Here is a 24,922-nt window from a genome sequence, read left to right as displayed (position 1 = left end):
ATCTCCCCCTTGTTCTTGGTTTGCAGAGTTTGAGAGTGCACTAAATGTACCTACCACCCACTCCACTCAACCACCCAAGCAAGTATATGAATCATGCTTTCTTTCTAGTAGCAATTTGATTTTTTTTTTTTTTTTTTTTTGCATGACCAAACCCTGCACACGCATCCAGGTAACACACACTGAGAGGCGTCAGCCGCCCAAAAAAGTAAAAAAAAAAAAAAAAAAAAAAAAAAATTATACGGCATTCAAATGGTTCCCGGGTATGTGCGCTCCAATGGTACTGGATTTGTGCAAGCTCTCTTCCTCCACTTCTCCCTCCTCTGCCTGTCTCTCTCCATCGCTCTTTTTTTCCCTTCAGCCTTCTTTTTCCAAAGCGCACAGCCGTCATCATTTCCACCAAACAGAAGCATTTTGAGAATAACTAAGTTGTACTTGGAACCAATGCATTTGGTGTGAGGAAAAAAACAATGCTTTGTTCGGTGTGCGTTAAAGTCCCTCTCGTCCCTCCTCTTCACTCTCTTCAGAAACTCTTTAGGTTTTTCCAGCTGAGCGATTCAGGCTGAGGCGGGCGCAACCGCACTAGAGGGAAGTCAAGTCGTGCTGGACTGGCGCGGTATCCTCGCACGGTTTACAAAAAGGAACAGGAAAACCTGACCCGCAGATAATCATGCTGTTTAAATGATGGAATATGCTGATTTTAAAAGTTGACCTGGGATTTCTAGTTGTCGGGTGTTTGCGAGGCATGGCTTTCCTTTTAACTTGCTTATTTCTGTCTTGGTGAGTATGACAACTCTTTTCCCTGCGCGTTCTCGGACTTTTACGCACGGCATCCACAGACACTGTGGACGAGTGAGCATTTGGAAAACTGTTCATTTTTTTTTGTGCAACTGTTCTCTGATGTGTTGACACAAGCTTTCATTAGTGTGTGTGTACTTTAGTTACAGTGCGAGCAGTGTTTGGGGAAATCAGCACGGTGACACCAGTATCTATTTGGATAACATCACGCGCATATTGGATAGATTACTGGATGGCTATGACAACAGGCTGCGACCTGGATTTGGAGGTATGCTAATAACCGTGTCATACTGCTTTCTTTATGTAATACAGCCACATAGTTACAGCGGCAAGGATGAATGCTTCAGATGACAAAGTTTGACTTGTATGTCATGGGTGCGTTATTTTAGTTTTTTGCGCTGCAGCACCCATGTTTTACTTTTGCTTTTTATTTATAATGTAATAAACTGGCTAAATAACTACTGTAAATCGAGTTGAAGAATTAATTGCTCATAATTTTTGATCCACAACTGAAGTATTTTTTTTTACTATGTGCTGCTTAGTTTATCACACAAAGCTGGATTTCTGAATTATTCTAAGCATCAATTCAGAGGAATATAAAAATGTTTTTTTAAAGGTTTTTTTTTCTGCATTAAAACAACTACTTTTACCTCTGCGATAGGTCCAGTTACAGAGGTCAAAACCGACATCTTTGTCACCAGCTTTGGACCTGTTTCAGATGTTGAAATGGTACGTAAGCCATACTGACCACTAACACACTGCCACTGCATGCACAGGCAAACTCGTGAGCTGTCCTTCATTTACAGGGTTTAATCAATAGTTGACTGCACAAACGGTTCTGTGCACCAATATAAAAACACAAATGTACATCTTTTCATATGAACTCTGCACATATAACCTCAACTCATGGCTCTCCCATCCTTCATTATTGTAGCATTTGGGCTGGATGTCATTAGTGCAGCTTAGGACTTTAATCTGGTTGACAATCCCCCTGCCAGAGAGGGAGATAGTGATGTGGCTGATGTTGGGATAGGATAGGCTGGTTACTCCTATCATGGGATAGGTCGAGTGATGTATGTCTGTTGTACTCAACACTGTTTAGGCTTTAGGCTTTAGAGACTGGTTCACTGTCTCTAAAGCCTACTTGAACTGCCATGTGTTATGCTGGTGGTATTGCTACTGAGAGGCATGTAAACAGCTCTTCAGAAAAGCAGCGAGGTCTTCCATTTGATCCATAAGCAGGATAAACTCGCGTTGCAGACTTTATGCTGACATCACGGATGAAATAAAGTGTTCTAATTTTTTTTTTGCCCTGTTAATGTCATTTTCAGACGTCATAGTTCAACAAATGTACATTCAAAATTAGGTAAACTCGCCGTCGTAGAGCAAAAAATACATTATTTTCTGCAGCTATTTATAGACAGTTACTTTAAATTTTTTATTAGTACTGGCAGCAATAGTAGAATAATCCAAAAAGAGAAAAGGAAAAAAAAAAAAAACAGAGAAAACAGCTCATTGCTCTGCCAATACTCTAGCCAGCAGGTTCCTTCAAAACCATGGCTAACAAACCCATCTGCCATTCTCTCCGGGGGTAGTATACAATGACGGCAGGAGACAGTAGATGCTGAGGCAGAAGCAGCACCAACGGTTGGTTTGCTGGGCGTAGTAAATAAATATCTAACCCACACTTTTAACCCTCGTCCAGGAGTACACCATGGATGTGTTCTTTCGTCAGACGTGGATTGATGAAAGACTCAAATTTGAGGGCCCCATCGAGATCCTGCGGCTCAACAACCTGATGGTCAGCAAGATCTGGACACCGGACACTTTTTTCCGGAATGGCAAGAGGTCGATCTCTCACAACATGACCACCCCCAACAAGCTGTTTCGCATCATGCAGAACGGAACTATCCTCTACACCATGAGGTAACATTTGCTGGACAGTGAGATTCAAGCTCAGCCAAGACCGGAATAGAGCACAGACCTGGAAAGCAAATCAAACAAACAGGCGTCCAAGAATATGCACAGACATGAAAAGAAATGAAGACTGCCATTCCAAAAGCAAGATATCTGCCATCTGATATTGAAAGCAGGCCTGGAAAGCAATTCAAACAAACGTGACTCCAGCGTTGTTCAAAACAGAAAATGTGGCATGGGAGAAAAAAAAAAAAAAATACAGAAATCGTCATAATAATAAATGCCCCTAGAGTCAATGACGGCAAAGAAACAGCTTTGTTTAATGAGTAATTAAGAAATCGAAGTGAACTCAACTTCACCCATAATATTCATGTTAAAGATCATTGGTTTATACACACTGCTGAGACATGACATTGTAATATCTAAAGTTTGAGAATTAATTTGAGTATTATATTTGTGTTAAATTGCCTTTATTTGATCTTGTTATTTTCAAAGGAATTTGCCTGTTTTTATAATGCTAGATAAGAGAAGAGTATGGACTATTTTTTCATTAAAGAAATGTTTGGCTTGAAATAGGTGAAATTATGTGGATTACTTGATTACTATAAATAGCTGTCTCTTCTCCACCAAACAGTACTGTAATGATTGTAATTACACTACACACTGATGCCACATGATAAAAACCCACAATGGAGCCATTATTTTGTACATTCGGGGTTTTTTCCCCTTTTTCTAATGCAGTTCAAGTCAGTATAATTCAGATAAGGAATAGTGAGGCTCCTTCATCTCACTATCTAAAAGATATCCGGCCTGCTTTCATCCTGTTTAGTTTGGTAAACATAAAAGAATATTCCAGAAATTGAATAAATACATTGTCTTTGGGGGACATGTGTTATACACACGTTTGAGGTCCACCATGTTGGCAATATTTCTTTTTCTAAACCATGAATGTGTTTATTGTGAATGTTCCAGCGCCATCATCACCATTTCTTCTTGTTGAACCCATTAGTTGGCCAGAAGTCTACGATAATGGTGATAGTGTGAACAATGAGGAAAATGTGTTGATGAGGTATAAAACGTGGTGCAGTGCTTGAATTGTATCACTGGGGGATCACTGAATAGAAATCCTGCAGACCTTTTTGTGCAGCATTTAACAAATCGTGTGGTTTTCTCTTGAACTTAGATCATTAATAATATTGTACCAGGGTTGTACGAACCAAAATATTGGGCTAACGCGATAATCATTTATGCTGGCTCCTTGCAACAAGGAATTTTGATATTACTTGTATTTTTGGTTCTGGAGCATGAATATTGGGCATTCCCATGGTTTCTAAAAGTTTTCTTGTATGTTTGCTGTAAGTATGTCTGACAGATTTCAGCTCCCTCCGTCCGCCCCTCACCTTGTTTCAGTGTGCCGGCGCAGCATGGCACCATGTTGACTGGATGAAAACAACAACTGTTGCCTTGCTGGTATCAGTGTATTAAGTATAAATCACACACTCTTTTCATCTCGTTTCTTCACTGGCAGATTAACTATAAATGCCGAGTGTCCCATGCGCCTGATGAACTTCCCGATGGACGGCCACGCCTGCCCACTCAAGTTTGGCAGTTGTGAGTTTGTCTTTTGTTAAGCCCCGCTGGTCTGACAGATGGTGTCACTCTCAAATGATCGCTCCGTCACTGAGTAACTGAGTGACAACATGGCTTCAAAGATTTCAATTAGAAATGTCTCTTATGTAACGTGAGTAAAAATAAGATTTGCAGATCTCATAAACTCATATCTTACCCACAACAGAACACAGGCAATGTTCAGATGTTGAAAGTGAAATATTTTACTATTTAATTGAAGATTTATTTTTAAGACGTTGATGGCAGCCCGAGAAAGAAAAGAAAGAACGAGGGAAGACACGGCGAAGCAAGTGATAAAAAGACAGTAACCAGCTGAAAGAGCAATTTGTTTACTGGTAACATCAGACTGGCAGAGGTTTACCACATTAGAAACAAGGATGTCAAAAAAATGTTAAGAATTTAAAGATGTCACCAAATTGAAATGTGAATGTGTCCGAATGTCTTTGTGGACCCTGACCCTGAGAACAGACATGATGCTGCACTATAACCCCTTGCACTGCTTCAGGATCACTTCCGGAGTTTGTGAACACAGTTCCCTGTGCAGCATATAAACACAAATCACCATGCAGAAAAGAAGACATATGTGAAAACCGATCTAATTAATCTTCTCTGGGCCAAAGCTCATTTAAAATGAACTGAGGCAAAATAGAAGAAAAAAAAGAAAGCTGTTCTTCTGTCAAATGAAAATATAAAGTTGTTCTTCACAGATGCTGCATCCTGCAGACTGGAGAGGTTTGTTATCAGCACACTGTGTAAAGGCCAGCGTGTCTGATGCTTATGGCATAGGAACCTTACACATCTGGAGAGACATTATTAGTGTTGAAAACTATGTAGAGGGTTAACAGCAGCATATGCTTTCATACAGATAGCTTTTCTTTCAAAGAAATTCTCGCATGCTTCAGCAAGACACCACTTTCCCTCGTACCGAAGTCATCGCAGCTGCATGGCTTCACAGCAGAAGAGTTGCAGTCTGTAGTCTAGACCTTTAAAAGAAACGATTTGACTCACGATAAAACAGAAAGTCTGTCTAAGAAGATCGAGGACCTTTCCATAGAGAATGTTAAACATAAAACAAAAAGGCTACAACACTCCCTCTTCTAAAGATAGTAATGGTACAAAATAGTGAAGACTGCAAAGCATTGAACTCGTTCAGGATGTATTTAGCCATTAAACTGACAACAAGCTATTTATTTTTGAAATATTTTTAACATCTGATATGTTGTCTACGTGTCATTGTAGCTAAATAAAGCATTTAAGACATTTGCATCCTTAAAAATGTGCATTTTGAAAGCGCAAAGTTCTAACAAAGTTTCTTCTTTTCTTTCTAATCCATTGTGTGTAGATGCTTACCCCATTAGTGAGATTGTGTATACATGGAAGAAAGGTCCTTTGTCTTCTGTCGAGGTGCCACAAGAGTCATCCAGTTTGCTGCAGTACGACCTGATTGGTCAGACAGTGTCGAGCGAGAGGCTAAAGTCCAATACAGGTGGGCCAATGTGTTCAAAAAAAATAAGTGAAGAACTGTGTTGTTTTGAGATCTGACTCGTTTCAGGTCGCTCTCTTCATTGTGTGTTTTCAGAAATTTCACAGCTCTGAGATTACGTCTCACATATTTTAATTAGGGTTTCTTACAGTAAATGAGAGGTACACTGTAATGTTCAAAAGACACAATCAAGTTTAAAAAGTAACAAAGGGAAGATTAACAAAACAGTAATTATCATCTAAACTATGTGTTCAAAGTACCCATTTTACATTTCAGAAGGATGTGAAGACAGGAGCATGCTTGTTTAAATGTTTTTCCCCCTCTTTGACATGTCTCCTGCCAGGTGAATACGTCATTATGACCGTCCACTTCCACCTCCAACGAAAAATGGGCTTCTTCTTGATTCAAACTTACATTCCTTGCATTATGACCGTCATCCTGGCGCAAGTGTCTTTCTGGATTAATAAGGAATCGGTTCCAGCTCGAACTGTGTTTGGTAAGAATTCTTTAAATCTTATTTACGTTTGATAAATTATTCTCTAAGTTTCAGTTTTGTTTTCAATTGCTATGATGATTACATCATTTTAAAACACCATCAGTAGCAGCCTCATTTTGGCTTCCAGTTACTGCAGCAAAACGATCTTGCAGGATGTTGTAATTTTCTCATATTCTTGCATAATTTGACTAACTTCATGCAGGAAATGCGAGTTTGTCAAAGTCACTGAAACAGAACAAATTAATGTTTTCTCTAAACACATCATCCATTATGGTGACTTTTGGATGTTGTCGGAGTTTTTGCAAGAACTTTTTGTACTTGCTGTAGTTCGATCTCTCAACAGTAAACTTTTAATTTCCCCAAGCATTCAAAACAGAAATTGTCTCGATTTATTGACTCGCCACCCACAGACTGACCTCAGTGTGAATCTGGAAGTCTTCAAACTTTAAGACAGCATACTTTTTTTTCCCATTTATTGCTCTCTGGTTGATAAACACTTCGCTGTCTGTTCTTTAACATATCAGATAAGAACGGCAAACACAGTCATCATCGTCTGTGTTAACCCTTCTTCATTATCTGTATTGCTTCTCCACTGTGGTGGGGGTTGAATTAATTGGGAATAAATGTCCTTTTTGAAATTGGTCATGCAAGGGCCGAGGAGGGGGAGGAGGTTTGCTTGGCTCTTTTCCGAGCACTCACAGGTTCCGCTTGCTCACATTACATTACGCTACAGTTGCTACCAAGCTCTATAGCCTCAGGAGCGGAGAGGGTGAGAGCCCGCTCCGCAAAGGCAGAGATAGGGATGACAGAGACAAAGCAGAGGAGGCAGCGAAAATGGGCAAAGTGTGTGGAAGTGCAAAGAAATCGCTATCACGTTTTGCTTAATTCCTCCTTGTGTTAAAATTCAACAAGCTGCAGCTGAGCGGAGTGAAACTGCTGGCCGTGGTAGATTGTGGTTCTGTGGTCTGCCTTTCTGCTGGAAGTGAGCCAGCACTCCAGCAAGCCTGCACTCCACTTCAGAGAATAGATCCCAATCATCAGTGTTTGCATGGAAGTTGAAGCCTCATGCAGAAAGCGCATCTGCGGCAGCTCATTAACCCGTCTCATCCCGCTGTTCTCATTTCATCCAATATTGGGTATGAAAATGAAAAAAAAAAAAAAAAAAAAAAATTCTGCTCTTTACTTTTTTTTGTGTCTTGCTTGCGAGTTCCTGTAACTCTTGGGTTTGCTCAGCAAAGGAAACTGCATAAGTAATGCAAGTTTCATTAATATTGTGGCTGTTAAGAGACGAGAACAGAAGAGAAGAAGACAAATTGCTGAATGGACGAGCTCCACCCTGACAGTACATTAAGCCATATGCTGTGTTCTGGATTGTCAACAACCTCTCTAAGAGCTGAAAGTCCCCTGAGCACAAGTCTTACAGACTTAATTGAGTGTGGCCTAATTTGTACCTTGCTTTTTTCCTATAAAAGCACATAAATGCCCCAAGCATTTCATTTCTATCCTGTCTTTATACTTCACCCCCTCCCTCCTACACTTCTCCTTTCTTTTGCTTTCTCCTGCCTCTCCCTCCTACCCCTGGCAGACTCTCCTTCCATGTTCCTCCCATTTGAGATCGTTTAACTTGTGCTCGAGATTGAGACAGCCGCTGTCGGTTGACTGTTGGAGAAGGTTGTATTTGAGAGTTGTTAGCTTTCACCATGGAAGTGCTGAGCAGAGAATGTTTCTTCGAGGCGTTATTAGGTGCATTAAATCCCCCATAAGTTCCAACACTGCTAATGAAATGTGCCCAACTACAGCGCACATTCGGTAAAAGCACGGACAGCGGTGTTCAATGGCCCCTTTTCCCTGCTTGCTTTAGCTTGATGAAAGTGAATTAGATGTGTACTTTGTTAATGGGCCATTAAAGGAGATGTTCATTGTCAGCATCTTTATCTGACTTAATAAGGACGGAGTCTGCACAAGACAGAAGAAAATATTTTTTTTCTAATGATTAGAAAGCATTTTTTTTAATATATATAATATACAAAAATATACTTTGTTTATTCTTGAAGGCTGAGCTTCAAAAGTGGCATTGAAAGCATTTTTCAATATGGTCCCTAAAACATCCAAGAGAGCCTGGGAATAGCATCACATTTACAGAGTTTTTAAATTTAAATGCATACATTTCCCTCTATTATTCCTATTGTATCTCACCCATGGACACAAGATGAGAAAAACATAAATCAGCTCATGTTTTTTCTCGTGTGGAGACTTCAAAGTCCGACGGTTTGCTGTCGAATTGTTTACAGATCCAGAATGTGTTCTCTTTCGATGATCTTGCCAGTGCGGGGGCACAGGTTACTCTACATATGGTCAGATCAGCACTCCCTCAAGTGACTTTTTGGCAAAGCTCGGAGTGTTGAAATGCCACATGGGTTGACGGTTCTGTTGCCATGACGCAGACATTTGACCATGTGTCCAGTATATCTGGTACCAGCAGCAATGTCTTTCAATATATGTGGTAGATAGATAGATACATAGATAGATAGATAGATAGATAGATAGATAGATAGATAGATAGATAAATGTCCTGAACTCTTCTGTCTTGGTTTATGCAGGTATCACCACCGTATTGACCATGACCACGCTCAGTATCAGCGCCCGCCACTCCCTCCCCAAAGTCTCCTACGCCACAGCCATGGACTGGTTCATTGCCGTTTGCTTTGCCTTCGTCTTCTCCGCCCTGATCGAGTTTGCAGCCGTCAACTACTTCTCCACCCTGCAGGCGAACCGGGAGCTGCGGAAAGCGGCGGCCATGAAGGTGGCGGCTCAAGAGGCCGCCGCCGCAGCAGCAGCTCCGGCTGCAGCCACGGGGAACGACGGAGAGGTCTCCTCAGTAAGTTTAAATACATTTATACTCAATATCAGTGTGTGATGGTGCTTCCATCTGTGTGGACTTGAGATTTTCAAGTTTGCTTCTCACTGGCATCTTGTATTTTAATATTTGGCATATCATCAAAAGTTGGGGATTATAAGGTTTGATTCTCCCTGACCAGCTTTTGAGATGTTAATGAGAAATACTGTGGATGATGCATGGAATACTACTGCTTTGCATTATGGGTGTACCTCCACCTGTCTGCATTGCCTTGCTGAGCACACCCAGCATTTGTTTTCTCTTTGGATCCTTGTAAAAACCTGATGATTCGTCCTTATTGTCAAGTGTTAACTACTTACATGAATCAAAAGTCAGGATTGTAAAAACATTGAGCAGAACTGACTTAAAGGTTTGGAACGTCACTCAAGTTGTAATCTGAGCTCACTTCTGTTTTAGAAAAATAACAAAATCAAATCAAGGTTGTTGGATTCACTCATGAAGTGTACAGATATAGAGCTCACAAACTGCTGAGTTGCTGTGATAAATGATGAGCTGAAGCAACGCTCAGGAAAAAAGATAAAAATCTTAGCCTCATTAGACGCCTTTTATCAAACTCCACTGATGTGTGCCTCTTCTTTCACAAAACATTAGTTGCTAAACTCTGCAGTTTGGCTACAGCTGAAGTTATAGCCATACTTACTCTCTTTTTTAGGTCAAACTGCTAATCCTTCACTGTAAGTTTTGTCTGTTAATACATCAACCCATCCATCCATATTCACTTTATTCCATTTAGGGTAGGATGCTAGTACATCACAGGGCAAACACAGATAGTCTTGTTTGAGAAATATATACTGATCTATTGTTAACATTTGAAAAGTAAAACCCTTTCAGTCGTTCTGCATTGTCCACAGCCGGTGGTTTCACTGCTATATCATTAAAAATACAGTGAGTCTGGTTTACTAAGATCCTGTATCAGGAATGCTGCATTGCATGCTCAACAGATTGTGTGTTGTGTTTTTTGCTATTTTTGGGTTATCGGCTACAAATAATACCATTAGGGACATCACACGGAAGCAGGAGTATGCACAATGGATAGCAATCTGCTAGAGATGATATCAAATCCAGGTTGCTTGGTTTTGTCATGGAATGACTGGATGAGGCTATGAACCCATAAGAACCTTGTGATCTGTAACTGCCCCCTCTTTGCTCTGCTTCCAGTCATCTTTCATAAACGTTGTGTTTTTTATTTATTCTTGGTTTTGATTATCCTAAGCTTATCTTTCATTTCACCCAGCCTGTCTTGTTCTGCCTGTCTCCATCTAAATCCACCCTTAGCCCGGTGCCTTTATATAGAAACTGTTTTTTTTTTTTTCATTATAGCTTCTGTTTGCTTTATTCATATTACATGTAGGCACAGCTGTGTTGCAAAAGCTTATCGAGGAAAATAGCTTGCAGATGGGGGGGAATAATTATAATAAAAGCTGGTGCTAAGAGAACAATAATGATCAGAAAACAGCACACAAAGATCAACTGCAGAAATATTTCAGCATCAAAGAGTACATATGTTTGCCCTTTTTTCCACTATATCATTTCAGTCAGATGATTGACAGATTGGGTTTTTTTTTTCCTTGTGGCAGCTACAAGATGGGGGATTTTTTTGTCTTTTTTTTAAACTATTAATGGATTATCTTGGTCTTGAGCATTGCTGGGTTGTTCCTCTTAGTATTGCTAAATGGTGGTTACATGGAAAATGGTTTACATATATTTTTTTTCTCTATTTAATCCTTTCTTGACTGAATATTTCAGTTGGAACACTTGTATGTCTGATTATCCATGCAGCCGTCGTCTCAGTTAGCTGTGGAAGTATTATGCATATGTATAATCTTGCAGATAATGGATTGGTCTGTAATTTAAAATGCTTACTTGAATCAATGTGTTGAGAGAAATCTGTGGAAAGGTTGTGGAGCCGGAGAGGCTGGTTAAAAATATTCTTGAAAGCGGTGATCGCCTGGAGTTAAGATAACAATAAAAACTTTTACAGTGTTTTTCATGTTTATGATCAAAGTCAGAAGAGAACAATCCTGCTGGTCTGTGCTGAACACGTGGCTGCAAGTAACACTAAGAAATGCCCCTCGTGAATGTGATGAAAAGTCACAAGGTATGACTAAAATGTGCTACAAAACAGGAGATGCTGAAATCCCGTTGCCACAAACTGACGTTTAAAGCGACAGCGGGCTGGGGTTCACTGAAAGTGTATAGTTGAAGACAGGATTCATAGAGCCTTTGGTAACTCATCTTAATCCCAGCTGAGGCTTGTTGAAGATGATAAGGTTAGAATTTGGCATTAACAGCATGAAGGTGTGAGTGCGTTCACACGTCATAGGTGCTTTTTATACAATCGTGTTCATGTGCATGAAAGACGTGCAGAGATCTCCTTGCATGCATGGACAGAATGGAGCCGTGGTGAGAATAATTAGTGTTGGTTTAACGGTGATGTATTTTTCTGGACACATTTTGAACATGTAAATACTACTCAGTGTTGAATTACCAATCGTAACTTAACAGGTAGTTTCTATGGTAACAGTACTACATTATACTGCACTGACTGAGTGGCTGTGGCTTTGAGTTTGCGGAGCGGTTTGTCTTCCAAAGGTTCATTTCCCCTTCTTGATCTGTCAAAGTGGCCCACATGTCCCAGGGCAAGATGGTGAACCTCGAGCCGCTCCTCTGTGTGCGACCATTTTGTGTTTCTGTGTAATTTCAAGCACTTGGAGACTGCTGAAGCTGTGAAATATGTCATTTAAACGAAAGTCCATTTACCGTTTGGCACGCCTTGAAGTCATTTCAAACTGACTCAACATGACAATGAGGTTTGTTTAGTTCAGCCGCCTTCCTGGTTGACGAATCTTATCAAAACACGACACTTTTCACTTTTAGGAGATGAAGGAATATGGAGATTCACGGCATGAAAGCATAGCTGGAAGACCTGCGGGAAACAGATGATGCAAACAATTCAACAAGAGCCGCGTTTTAAAGAAGTGCTTTCAACAAACTTTCCACAAAGTTTCGAGGTTGCTGTAGAAAAGCTCAAGATAATCTGCCCAAAGAGGGTAAATGTTCTTTTTTTTCCACCTCTTGAATTGTTCCGATGTTCCTTCTGCAGTATCTATTCTTCCTCTACTTCCATTTGTTGGAGGATGTACAATGGAAACAATGCACAGCAGACACAATCTCTCTTTCATTCTCTGTCTTTTCTCCAAAAGGAAATTGTCTTTCTTACAACTCATTGACATCTTTATCCACTCCTTTTCTTAGCAGTTAAGTACACATGCAAGCACGCATGCGCGCGCACACACACACACACACACACACACACACACACACACACACACACACACAATATGTTCCTACACATAAGATTATCCCCTTTTTCCTGCTCTTGCCGGCTGTGCACTTATTACTGTATGTACCTTCTAGTTTCGCTTCACAGACTACACGTCTCTCGACCACCTCTCTTTCGCCCCTTCACTTTGCTTGAGCGTGATGTGCACATTTACACACTGACATCACGGTCTCCACTTCATCCATGCTTGTCCCTGGAGAATACACATCCGCAAATAATCTGCAGTGTAGCCTCTAATGCATATACAGGCCTGTATATATGCCGGCACGTAATCTGCGGCGAACTATGCCGCTTATATCCACACCATTCATTTATGACACAATGTCTTATATGTCCATCTATCTCCAGTAGATCATCCATCCATCCCTCTTTCCCACTACTCTATTTGTCCCTGTAACTATGTGATAACCGCTGAGAGTGACACGAGGAGACAGCCAGTGGCTCTGCGAACGATGTTGCAGCAGATTACGTAAGGGCCATAGATTAAGGGAATATCCAGCAGATCACTGCAGGCTCACAAGAAGGAGGGCAGCCACCACAATGAAGCAGAGTGGGGAGTGAGAAAGTTGGATGGTCCATTTTAAAGGAGCAAGATGGAGAGGTGGCTGTGTTGGTTTGTTTTGTTTTATTTTTTTTCTTGTGTGCGTGTGTGTGTGTGTGTGTTAGGGAGAGTTACACTGACAGAAAGAGGGAGTGGGAGGGATGCATCATGGAAAATGACTGCTTTCACCAAATATGTAGGAGGGAGGACTCTTCATTACACAGAGAACGGGAAAAAAAGCTGGAAAAAAAAACAATGGTGTATCACTGGGAATAGAAATAACCGTCCACCAGTCACGATTTAAAAGACTACGGCCTGTTATGACTGTGAAAATAATGCCAAATAGCAATAAAAACCACATAACAGCATTAGTAAATGTTTTATCTGATCTAAAACGCAGCTGTAAACATAACAGGACACTAGGTCTGTTTATGAGTGAATAAAGAGGGCATGCACTATCAGGTGTGTGTGTGTGTGTGTGTGTGTGTGTGTGTGTGTGTGTGTGTGTGTGTGTGTGTGAGTAGGTGGCGCAGTATGTGGCACATTTAAAAAAACAGATTTGAATTTGGAATGAAACAAGAAAGGATCAAAGTGTAAAAGAGGATGGGATCTGTAGGTGCATGCGATCACATAGTCACTGATGCTTGTCTGAAAAACACCATCATTAATTCAGGACGGATATAAGGCAAATACTAATTTTTAGATTGTCCTGATAAGTAGACTGGGAAGGTGTTGGTATTATTTTAAACCAAGGAAACAAAATCAACAGCGCTTTTTCTTAAACATAAATAATCTAACCCTAATTACATTCCATTTCATTTTGCGTTTTCATGTTATATTCAGATTATTTTGCTGGACTTTGCCGATAGCTATCCAACTCTATGGTATCATGGTGTTACTCGCTCAAAGCACATGCAAACCAAAAACCAGAATAACACACTTTCAAGAATGTGGAGCAAACTTAGGACTCTGCTTTTATCTTGAGGATGGATGTCCAGTAACATTTTTCTTCACTGGAACGCTTCGGCAAGAACCAAGTCACATCAAATTTGCACCTTCCCAGTGAGAACATCCCCAGTCGAAGTGCAGGCTTTTCTAGAGTTTGCATGTTTCCTCACATGCATGTTGAGGTTAATTGACCCTTAATTGCCTCTAGCTGTGTGTGTGTGGCTGTCTGTTTCTCTGTGTTTGCCCTGCGATGGACTGGCAACCTGTCTGAGGTGTATCTTTGTCATTGTCAGCTGGGATCACATTGCTGCCACAATGAGTCTGTGTAGGCAGTGATTTATAATGTCTGAAAACATGTGGGTTGTTCATGTTTTTGTTTGTTAATGTGTCGTTTCATGCATTTGAAAAGCTTGCTGCTGTTATTGGGATCAGCAGCATGCACATAACTTTTATACATGGACTTTTTTCATTTCTATTTCTCAAACATTTCACTTTGTGACAGGTCAGCTCCCGTATTGCTCTCGATTTATTTGCAACATGCTTTTGTATTTTTTTGACGGCTTCCTCCGCTATCTGATACATCCAAATCCGTGGTATCCCATTTCATTTTGTACGTGTGAGGGTTCTGCACTCTACATCCAATCACTACATCGCAAGCACAAGCGATAATGCATGCAAAACCTTCATTTCAATAGTATTGTTTGCATGGAATGTCACTCATAGCATTATTTTTGGTTGATCACCCACAAAATGCATGCAAACCGCAAGCGATCTATGAGCGTGGGCATGCAATTTAACATGCCTTATTCAGGATCTCAGTGAATCAGCTCCATAGATTGCATGTTTCTTTGCTTGTCTGTCAGGCAGGATCATCACTGCAACCTATTAGATCAACATCCACATGTGTTTTTCATGTCATTTCAAAATTACTCCCATTTCATATGTGCAAGCCTGAATCCAAAATGTGATAAACCAACCTTTAAACGGTAGTCCTAGCCATTATCAGTCTAAAGAACTTAAAGCAGTACAATATTATAATCGTCTGTAAAATTACCTATTTGGAGTGGTTGATCTGTCTTCATATGCCAGCTTTATTATTCTCAGATATGACTTCAACGCTTAGGCTGACTTGTTTTGACTGTCATTGTTGATATAGTCAGGATATATGCTGCCTAGCTGTAACTATGCTAATTTAGGAGGTGCATTTGCATACACATATCCATCTCTGGCACCTTGTAACATCCATCCACAAGCATACACCTACCCACCACCCACAGAAATGAACCTCGAAGTACTTAACGCTTCACCATATTGGTAGCGTCGTTAATGTAACCTTATTCCATACACACACCTACACATGCAATATGAAGCACAGATACACAGTCACACTCCTGTGTCCCACCCACCCCTATGCATGGATGCCCACACCCAAACAAGACCCATTCATCCATCCAGTCAGTGCCCATCCTCCCTGCATCAAAGTGGGTCTGCTGAAATCTGGAACACTGGATAAAGGGAAGAGGAGCCGATCCCTGCGGGACTTCACTGGGAAGAAGAAAAACAAGCCTGTTGTCATCATCAAAAATAGCATGTCATTCAGATCATCTGCAGATGCGTAGACACAAATACAGACCTAAGGATGCAGTATGTACACGCTTGCGGGATCTTATGCAAAATGGATCATTATTGTGACAGGTGACTGGCATTTCAAGCTACAGCCTGCTGTTGTGAAGCATGCAGGGCCTCACTCACACACCGGTGTATTCATTGTTATGCAGTGATGAGTGAACTCACTGCTGACTTGTTACTGGAGATCCCAACCCAAACCTTTCACTGGTGTTTTGTTTCTATAGTGTTTACAAATCTGTTTTGTTTTTTTTTTTCTTTTTTTTAGCACCTCCCTTTTATTCTCCTTTTCCAACATCGATTATAAGATTAACCTCATCTCTATAAACAGTGAAAGGCTGACAAAAGCATTTTGGGAGCGCAGTAAATGCCACACACTAATGATGCCTGAAAAGAATAGAAGCACATACTGCATCATCCTTCCTGAGTTCCTTTGCTTCACTCTTTATTATGCTCATATATAATGTTAGTGTACTTTTTACTGTTATGGATTGCGGAGATGTAACAAACACTATTTGAAAAGTCCAAATAACACACACATCATCATCAATGCAGCATCAAGCAATAACAATGTATTTTACAGTTGAGTATGTACATTATGCATCAGGCTTTGTGAAACCTTGGAGTTCTAGGTCTAATCTAGTCATATTTTGAGGTAAGCTACCATGGATGTTTGGAAGGGTTCCCCTAAGCCAGAAGGTTGCAGCAGTGTAGTACTTTATCAACCTGTAGGGGGATATGTAATCCTGTAGCCTCACAAATCCGGCCTAAATCTCACAAGTTCCAGGTTTTGTTCCAAGACTGTCTGGAGAAAAAAGAAAAAAAAGTATCCACAGTGATCCCGACAGCCAGAACTCGGCTGTTCGGTGGGCAACAGTTGAACAGTGCTGTGATAGATATTCATTTACTGGGTTTGTGTGTGTGTGTGTGTGTGTGTGTGTGTGTGTGTGTGTGTGTGTGTGGTTCATAACTAAATAGCTCGTAACTAGCTGTATGTGGCCCTTGAATTAAAATATTTGCCATCCCTGTTTTAAGCAGCTATCGGCTATCACAACACTTGGCCTGCAAATAAGACTGTCTCCACTGGAGACAGGTCACAAGTCCATGACTGGGATAACAAAGACATTCAGATGCATAAAACATTGATTTTAGAGTAACCAGCTGATTTAACAAGCATGTTTGGTTTGTGGGAGGAAGCCTGACTGTGAACAGAAAACCCACTCACAGGGACATGGGGAGAACACAAACACACAGCTGGCCACCATGTTTCAACATGAACCCTTTTTACTGTGAAGTGACACCATTAACCGCCGGCCTGTTATGTACCATTATTGAAAAGGAGCACTAAATGATCAGCACACATACGGATTTATAATCATGTTACTTTCACAGGTTAACACGAACATTGCCCTTTGATTGTGCTGCTTTGCGATTCTCCAGTCGATCAGACGCTGTTACATATTTCGATCACCTGTGTTTACTTTGAGCCACTGATAATAATGAAAACAAGACTTGCTGTCTCTCTGGGTTTTACTCTGTCTCATTGGATCTACCTGCAGGCAGCACCGTGTTCCTTGACCCATTTCCCAGATGTGCTCTCCCTTCCTCTCTGTACGCGCACTGTATCTGATTTACAAGCACTGGAGCAGGGAGCATGTGTTGGGATCACACTAGTTTGCTGAAAGCTGATGAGGCATACGATAACCATGTGTCAATATACTGGGGCGCTTTTGTTTAATATGTTTTGTTTTGCTTCCCACAACTACATCAATCTTGATGGAATGGGTTGATTGAAATCACATTCAATCAAAAACAAAACAGCATTGATTTCCTTTGTTGAGTGTAATTACTGTGGTGCTCATTGGTATTCTAGATGTTATCCTTCAGAGACACTTACATACACAAACACACACACTTTCCTACATGCACTAATCAAGTCACAGCTCGATATAGCATTAACCTCAGTGTGGTTGATCTGCTGCCCGGTGTTTCACTTGATTTTGTGAAAGACGCTGGTATTAAGAAGTGCTCTTGTATGTTTTCCTTATATAACAACAGCAGCACCTTTATTATTAATAACTCTATACGACATCATCCAAAGTTTCCTGTAATGCAGATTTCCTCTTCCAGTCCTCATGTTTTTCCCCTCATTGCGTCTGATAGGTGGATGCCAGCAGCGTGCTGAAGAAGAGGATGAACTCTGCCCCGCTGTTTGATCGGCCTGCCAAAACATTCCCCAACCCACCAGTGAATGCCCAAGCGTTCCTGCAGCAGGGTTCAGCTGTACCAGCCAACAATGTCCTTACTGGCACCAGCATCATCGACAAGTACTCACGCATCCTCTTCCCTCTTTCATTCGGAGCCTTCAACCTGGTCTACTGGATTGTCTATCTCACTAAGGACACGATGGAGATGTCCAGGTGAGCAGATGGCTTGATTCCGTTGCCTTTGTTGTCACTACTTCTTCCCTAAACACGACATAATAATTGCCTCAGCTTTGGTGTGTTTGCTAAATGGACTCGTTAGAACAAAAGATGAAAGATACATATGATTAAATTAGTGACCAATCACAAGAAAAATGTAATTACATTTATCGCTAAATGAATTTTTAGCTGATAATTACATCCAGTGATGCAGAGCGTGGCTGCGGACGCATGACAGCAGAGAGTAACAGCATGCACAGCTTTGAGCGTTGCACACTGAGTGTTCTGGCAATAATCAAAACAAACACAATGCTGACACGCAGTGATGAATAGTCTTCTGTTCTTTGTGGGCAAAAATGCAAACCTTTTTAACTAAAAGCCATCATCAGCATATTCAAGATGGTGGATGAGGGATGGCACTCCAAACTTGGTCCTGAGTGGTGATTTTTTTTTTTGCCTCTGCTTCCCTCTCCTCTGCTTTCTGTGTCACTGAGTGTGTGCATGTGGGTAGGGCTGTGCTCAACACTCAGTTTCTCCTACTTACACACACGCGCTTGCACATACACACACACACTGTTTGACTACATAAAGATCTTACTGCTGAAGTAGTCTTTTTTTAGGTTTGTGTTTTCTTTATTACTCCTACGAGTAATATTGCAACAAAATACGCCTGAAAGAGGTGATCGGAGTTAAAGTACCTCAGAACACTGAAAGAGCAGAATACAGCATGCTTGAGATCTCATCATTTGATTTCTAGCCACTCAAGATGAAGCATTTCCATTTCTATGGCCTGGTCTTTAGGGACGTTTTACCTAAATGTGAGTAACTTAATTACTTTAAACACTTATAATACCAGGATAATTTACAATATGGGGACATAAATTAAATCCCAGTTGTATAAATTAATTTAGGGTTACATTAGGGTTTGATAAGTACTATTTATAGTGAAGGCTGTGGTGGTAATTTTAATTTGGACTAAATTAAACTGAGTTTAAAGTCCTTTAGATTAAGTCAAGCATAGCTGGGGGTGTTTGCTGTGTGTTGTACAGGAGGGGTGTCAAACATGAGGTCTATGGACCAAGAAAAAAGCCATATAAGGTTCCAGTTTCACCCATGACATGACAGCATCAAGCAGAACAGTTTTTTTTTTACTTTTTTTTTCCAGAGAATATTGAATGTAACACAACACTGAGACCCAGCCTTACATTAACCTGTGGGAGCATAACACAACATACCTATATTTTGAGTCCTTATATATTGATATTTGAGTTTATGACTTTCCCAAACATGAAGTTTGCGCTACAACAGATAAAATCTATAAAGTTTAAATTCCTCACTCAAGATGAAACTCAGCTGTATGTGGCCCACAAGGTAAATTGTGTTTGACACCCCTTCTCTACATAAAACATTAAATTCTTTGCCCCGTTCAGCAATTTCAGAAAAAAAAAAGTAGAAGAAGAAGAAAAAATCCCAAATACTTTGCTTCCACACAGAGTAGAAGTCCTTATCTGGATTCTGGTTTGATAAAACCGTTTCTCTACCTCCTTGTCTGTGAACTCTTGAACAGTTAACAGATTACATAAGTTTACAGAGATTTGATGGCGTTTCTCGTCTACATCAGCTCAATAGATCCTGGATATGCCGCTCTAACAGAGCCCTGGGGATATGCCACTTAAAGTCGACGGCTGAAATTCTCACTGCGCGCTTACACGTTGGTGTGTTTGACTTGTCCCAGCCATATGCATAAACAGATGTGTTTGCCCGGCCCACTCGTACATTTATGTGCACGCTATCGACGTGCATCACCGCTCCTGACTCGGGGGCTTTTAAAGTGTGAGGATTCAGCTCCTTTCATTCCCAGCCTTGCTCTTCCTCTAAAAAGGGAAAAGCCCTCAAGGCATGAGCCGAGACAAGTCAGATGACATGACAGTGTTGGCAGGCATCAGAATAGCTCTGTGTGACTAACCCTCTTAGTGACACTCTCTTAACTGTTTCTAATAATTGATAGGGACTTTAAGCTTGAAGGCAGATCCTGACAAACCGCTAGTGAGAAAGCAGACTGGTGGCCTTTGAGCTATAGGAAACAGCGCTGATGAGAAATGAGGAAATAGGTATGCAAATATGTCGATAGGTGATGTGCATGTTTATGCACACATTGTTTCTTTTTTCTTCTTCTTCTTCTTTTTTTTCATACAGCACTTTCACACTTTCAAGTGTGACTGAGGAAGTGAAGTGGGTAGGGGGCTGATGAAAGGAAAAAAAAAAAAATGGTGATACAACATCCCGTGTTCCAGTGAAACAAATCCCAGTGGTGTCAGAGGCAGGTCGTTGAAAGAACAAGCAAAACCACAGGTTGTCACGCCAATCGATTGTGGTTACATCATGCTAAACGTAAGAGTCAAGATGTCTGATATCGACCTCAGTTGTCATCAAACACAATGGCTGCAGGCAGTGCTGGAGAATTTACAGTTGGGTTAATTTTGCCTCCGTATATCATTTGCTCCCAAAAGGTTTAGGAACTTCCACACTAAAAAAAATCTTGAGTCTGGCACATTTAGCACTTTTATCCAAATCACATAGAGTTATTTATTTCATGAGTCTCAATCTGAGCATCTGAATCATTTTGCATTTGTTGGTAATGAAGGAAGAGTGTCCGTGTGCGTGTGCGTGTGCGTGTGCGTGTGCGCACGTGTGGCTGTTGCATCCGGTATCCTTTTTATGAACACTCTTTGATTTTTTTGTCTGGGATTCCAGAGTGCTTCTTGTTGGAAAATCTCTGAAGTTTTCAGGAAGGCACGGCTGCCATCACTAACACTCCTATTTAGACAGCCAATCAGACGTCAGATGGAAGGGGAACTCGTTGTCCTGGTAACCAGACAAAATTCAGGAACAGTTCTCTGCCTGGTCATATCTTTACAGTATGTCAGGCAGAAAGGATAGTAATAGAAGAAGGAAAGCCCACTGCAGGAAGTTGATAAGACGGACCATGAACGTTATTGATGAGGTGTGTTTTCATTACCTCTTGTAATCTTGAGTATAAAGACACTCTGCCGTCCAAGGTGTGGTACCGTCCATCTCACCCTAAAAGCTTTTCACTTCCGAAATGATGAACAGATGACATCTTCAAAATATAAAACAGCCCAGCTGCCTTTTGAAGAGAAAATATTGCGTTGTTCATGTTCATGCAGCTCAATATGAAAGAAGCCACACAAAGGCAGGGTTCATTACAATTATTATTATTGTTTTTAAGTAGAATCTTGTGATGGATGCAGGCTTAATGGGGAACTTCGTAGGATGGAAGTGATATGTCAGGTGAATGAGATCCTGCTGGTGATATGGGCAGCAGAGTCCTGAACCAGTGAAGTTTCAGGAGGATCAAAAAGTACTTGCAGTAAACAAGTCGGGAAGTGACAAGACTGACACAGAGGTGTGGCGAAGTGACGGAAGAACGGAGGCGATTGATGATCTAGACTGTACTTTACCATCATTTAAGTAGGAATTTTTAGCTTTTGTGATTCGATACAATTTTTCATACAGTTTAGAGAAAGGAAAAAAAATCTAAATATGTTTTCTTTAAAAAAATAAAAATCAATGTCTGCTTGGTGGTCAATTGGTTGGGAGTCAATATAAAGGAAGAAATTACAATGCAACTGGCCAGTAATCAATCTGTAAGGAGAAAAAAAAAACGTGAAGGTTCTCACCATGCAGAAGTTGCAAGGTCTCGCTGATCAGTGAGGCCAGTGAATCCTCTTCATGGTTGAAAGGATTCATTTGAGTTGGTGATAATCGAATTCGCATGTTTTGGTGTTCATTAATTTTTAGCATATTAAAGAAATTTGTGGTTGATTTTTGGGCTTGTGACTCTTACCTTTCATAATGCTCTTGAAATAACTTTACATTTCTTTGCTACTTCCACACCTTCGCAAGTGGTCCTTTGATTCTGAATTATTTCTACCTTTATCCAAACTTTGCATTCATTGTAATGAAGGTTGTCGGTTCATTTCACTCCAGAGAAATAAATATACAGCTCCAGTGGCCCAAACTGAAAGCAGATAGCGGGGCATGGAAAAGACCTTTTCTCTCTTTGTATTTTCCCTTTTATATTAGAGGGCCCTCCTGCAAAGATGAGCTAGACCAGAAGAAAAAGATTTTCTGTGTGAGCGTACGTGCAGGTGTCTGTGCGTGCGTGCGTGTGTGTGTGTGTGTCTACTTCTGAGAGGATACAGGCACACAAGTGTTTAAATGTGCCATGGCAGCAGTGCCTACCAACTGCAGGCTATTTTAATGAATAGCTCTATTCAGGGTGAGACATGAAGGAAACAAATTTGCTGAAAACACTTCCTTCCATGAAGGGCCTCAGCTGGTTGGCTGACTGGTTGCTGGCTGCCTTGCTGGCAGGCTGACTGGTGAATGTGTGTCAGAGCGGGTACAGCAGGCGATAAGCCTTGCTCCTCTTTATTGGCCATCAGAGTGCCAGGCTTGAAAAACAACTTCCCCATTGTTGCTCATAAATCAAAACCACTAAATGCTGTTTCCAACTCAATTCCTATTTTCGACTGCAGGGCCGTAGCCATAACTTTGGTGTAATGATCATTCAATTACAGGCCACTCAGACAGGGAGCGAAGAAGACAGATATAAACAGTGAACCACTATATATCATATTTCTCTCCCGGGCCTTGTGGGAATTGCTACATCTGCCTTTGTCACGGAGTTTGTGAGTGGTTATATGAAAGCGTATCCCACACATCTGTGTTCATTTACATGGAAGTCTGCATGCACAGCCAGGGAGAGAAATGTGACCAAAAAGTGCTCCCTGTCCCTGATTTTCTCCTCAACCGTTCTGGCTCTGTCTCTCTCTCTCTCTCTCTCTCCCAATATCCCTTGAATTGAAAGACTTTTTTGAACTTCTTGCTTCTTCTCGGAGTCGCTCTTTTAAAAACACTCTCTCTGTCTCTCAGCAAGAAACTGTTTGTCTCAATATTCCCCTGCTCTCCACTTCTCTTCACCATGACACACTGCATGCACTCTGCCTCCTCTTGGATGGGATGGGAAAGCTGAGGAGGTTACAGCAAGGGGCATCCCTCTGCCGCCTCTGCTCAGCATCAGTCACCCAGACAGAAGAACAATAAGCAGCAATACAGCCCTGCATCAGTGTGTTGTCATTAGCAACTGTATTGATGCATATTGATTGTTTGGTAACTTGAAGAAATCAACTCAAAACAGTGGTACAGTCTTGTCTAAAGAAAAATGGCGCCATTACCAAGACAGTAACACTCCTTCAACCTCAGTAAAAATCAGCACATGCGTGTATGTGGTTACGTTATCTGTTTGTGCAACCCAGACCACGAAAAATGGCTAATTTTAATTTCCACTGTCTACAATTATAGGTTCTCACTGTCTGTTTTTCTTCTTAATTACATACATTTTTAACACTCACATTTATTCCCTAATGACAGTTAATTAACTGTTTATTAATTGGTAATAACAACTCATTTTCATTACCAATTAACATGAATCATACAAATTCCCCACAGAAAGCTTCCCCGGCCCAGGCCAACTTTCTTCACTGCTCAGTGACCAGAGGCTGTGAAAAGGTTTATTCTAATTTTTTGATCGTCTTTTTTCCACACTTCAGCCTGAAGCACCATTGCACTGTACGGCACTGTAATGAGAAGTATGTGGAGGGAAAACTCCATGCCTTTTTCAACTGTATACTTTAGATTTTTTAGATATCACAGGCATTTAACCATTTTCTTATTAAAATCATTTGATATTTAGTCTTGATATATACAATATAGTTGGATTTTGATACACTTTTCTTCCATCGATTGTACTTTAATGCACATGTATGTCTGACCATGGTATATCTCTACAACTTTTAGCCAATATAACAAATCTCACAGAAAGCTAATATTCTTTCGCCACCAGGCATAGAAGTTCTCTGGCTGGAAAAAGCTCCCAGTGCTGTCAAAAGTGTCTCCTGCTTTAACACATTGAGCAGAGGAGGTGGAGGTGTGAACTACCTGGCTGAGGTTCCCAGATGAGTTTCTGCAGGTCTTTGTAGACAATATTGGCAGTGAGGGGACTGAATAGACTCAAATTTTAAATTCATCCTGGAATGGTTGCCAGCCTGCGCGGCAATACCGAACCAGAGTGAGCAGTTACATCATACCAGTGTGCATCTGTTCTTGTGTGCAGGCAGATGCGGACGGATGTGGAACTGAGTGGGTGTGCATGTGTAGGTGTTTGCTTGCATATATTAGTATATTTGGATAAGTGTATGACAGAATGTGATTTAAATCCGAGTCTTTCTTTTACAAATTGCATCTTTCTTTGTCTTATTTTTGTCTTGCAGGGATACTGTCTAGGCCCAGAGTTTGTCTTCCTGGAAACCATACACACACATGTACACAGACACACACACATATATGCACATGTATATAAGCACACATGCAGGTTTTTTTTTTCTTCTTTTCTCAGACAACAATTTCATGATGTAAGGGATGACAGACATTTGCCAAGCACTCTTTCATGCCACCTTAGTGCATTGTATTTCTTTTCAAGTAGTCACAAGGAGAGTGAGTCTTTTGAGAGCAGATGCACCGGCTCCTATTGCCAACTTGACCAGGGAGCTCAAAGCCATGTGGGCCCCAGGCGCTGGAACAATTTCAAGTACGTACTGCATCTCTCTACCACTCTCATTTATTTATTTTGCTTCCCTGGTGTTTTTTTTTTTTTTTTTTTTTTGTATTTTTTTTTTTTTAAGTTACATGTCAAGACTTGTGTCCCTTAGAGTGGATGAG

General features: G+C 40.8%; 1 protein-coding gene across 1 annotated transcript; it reads left to right on the top strand.

Annotated features, from left to right (window-relative positions):
• The first annotated feature begins 475 nt into the window (after positions 1–475).
• gabra6b (gamma-aminobutyric acid type A receptor subunit alpha6b) lies at positions 476–24,544 on the top strand. Its single transcript, XM_030100503.1, has 10 exons — positions 476–777; positions 939–1,063; positions 1,457–1,524; positions 2,501–2,721; positions 4,241–4,323; positions 5,684–5,827; positions 6,168–6,320; positions 8,921–9,198; positions 17,859–18,115; positions 24,475–24,544. Exons 1-10 carry the CDS (start codon positions 689–691, stop codon positions 24,485–24,487), a joined length of 1,431 nt encoding a protein of 476 aa, XP_029956363.1. The 5' UTR covers positions 476–688; the 3' UTR covers positions 24,488–24,544.
• The last annotated feature ends 378 nt before the right edge of the window (positions 24,545–24,922 follow it).

Source organism: Salarias fasciatus, chromosome 10 (assembly GCF_902148845.1).
Source record: "Salarias fasciatus chromosome 10, fSalaFa1.1, whole genome shotgun sequence".
Classification (NCBI taxonomy): domain Eukaryota; kingdom Metazoa; phylum Chordata; class Actinopteri; order Blenniiformes; family Blenniidae; genus Salarias; species Salarias fasciatus.
The sequence above is the reverse complement of the archived record's forward strand: the minus strand, read 5'-3'. Positions and strand labels throughout refer to the sequence as shown.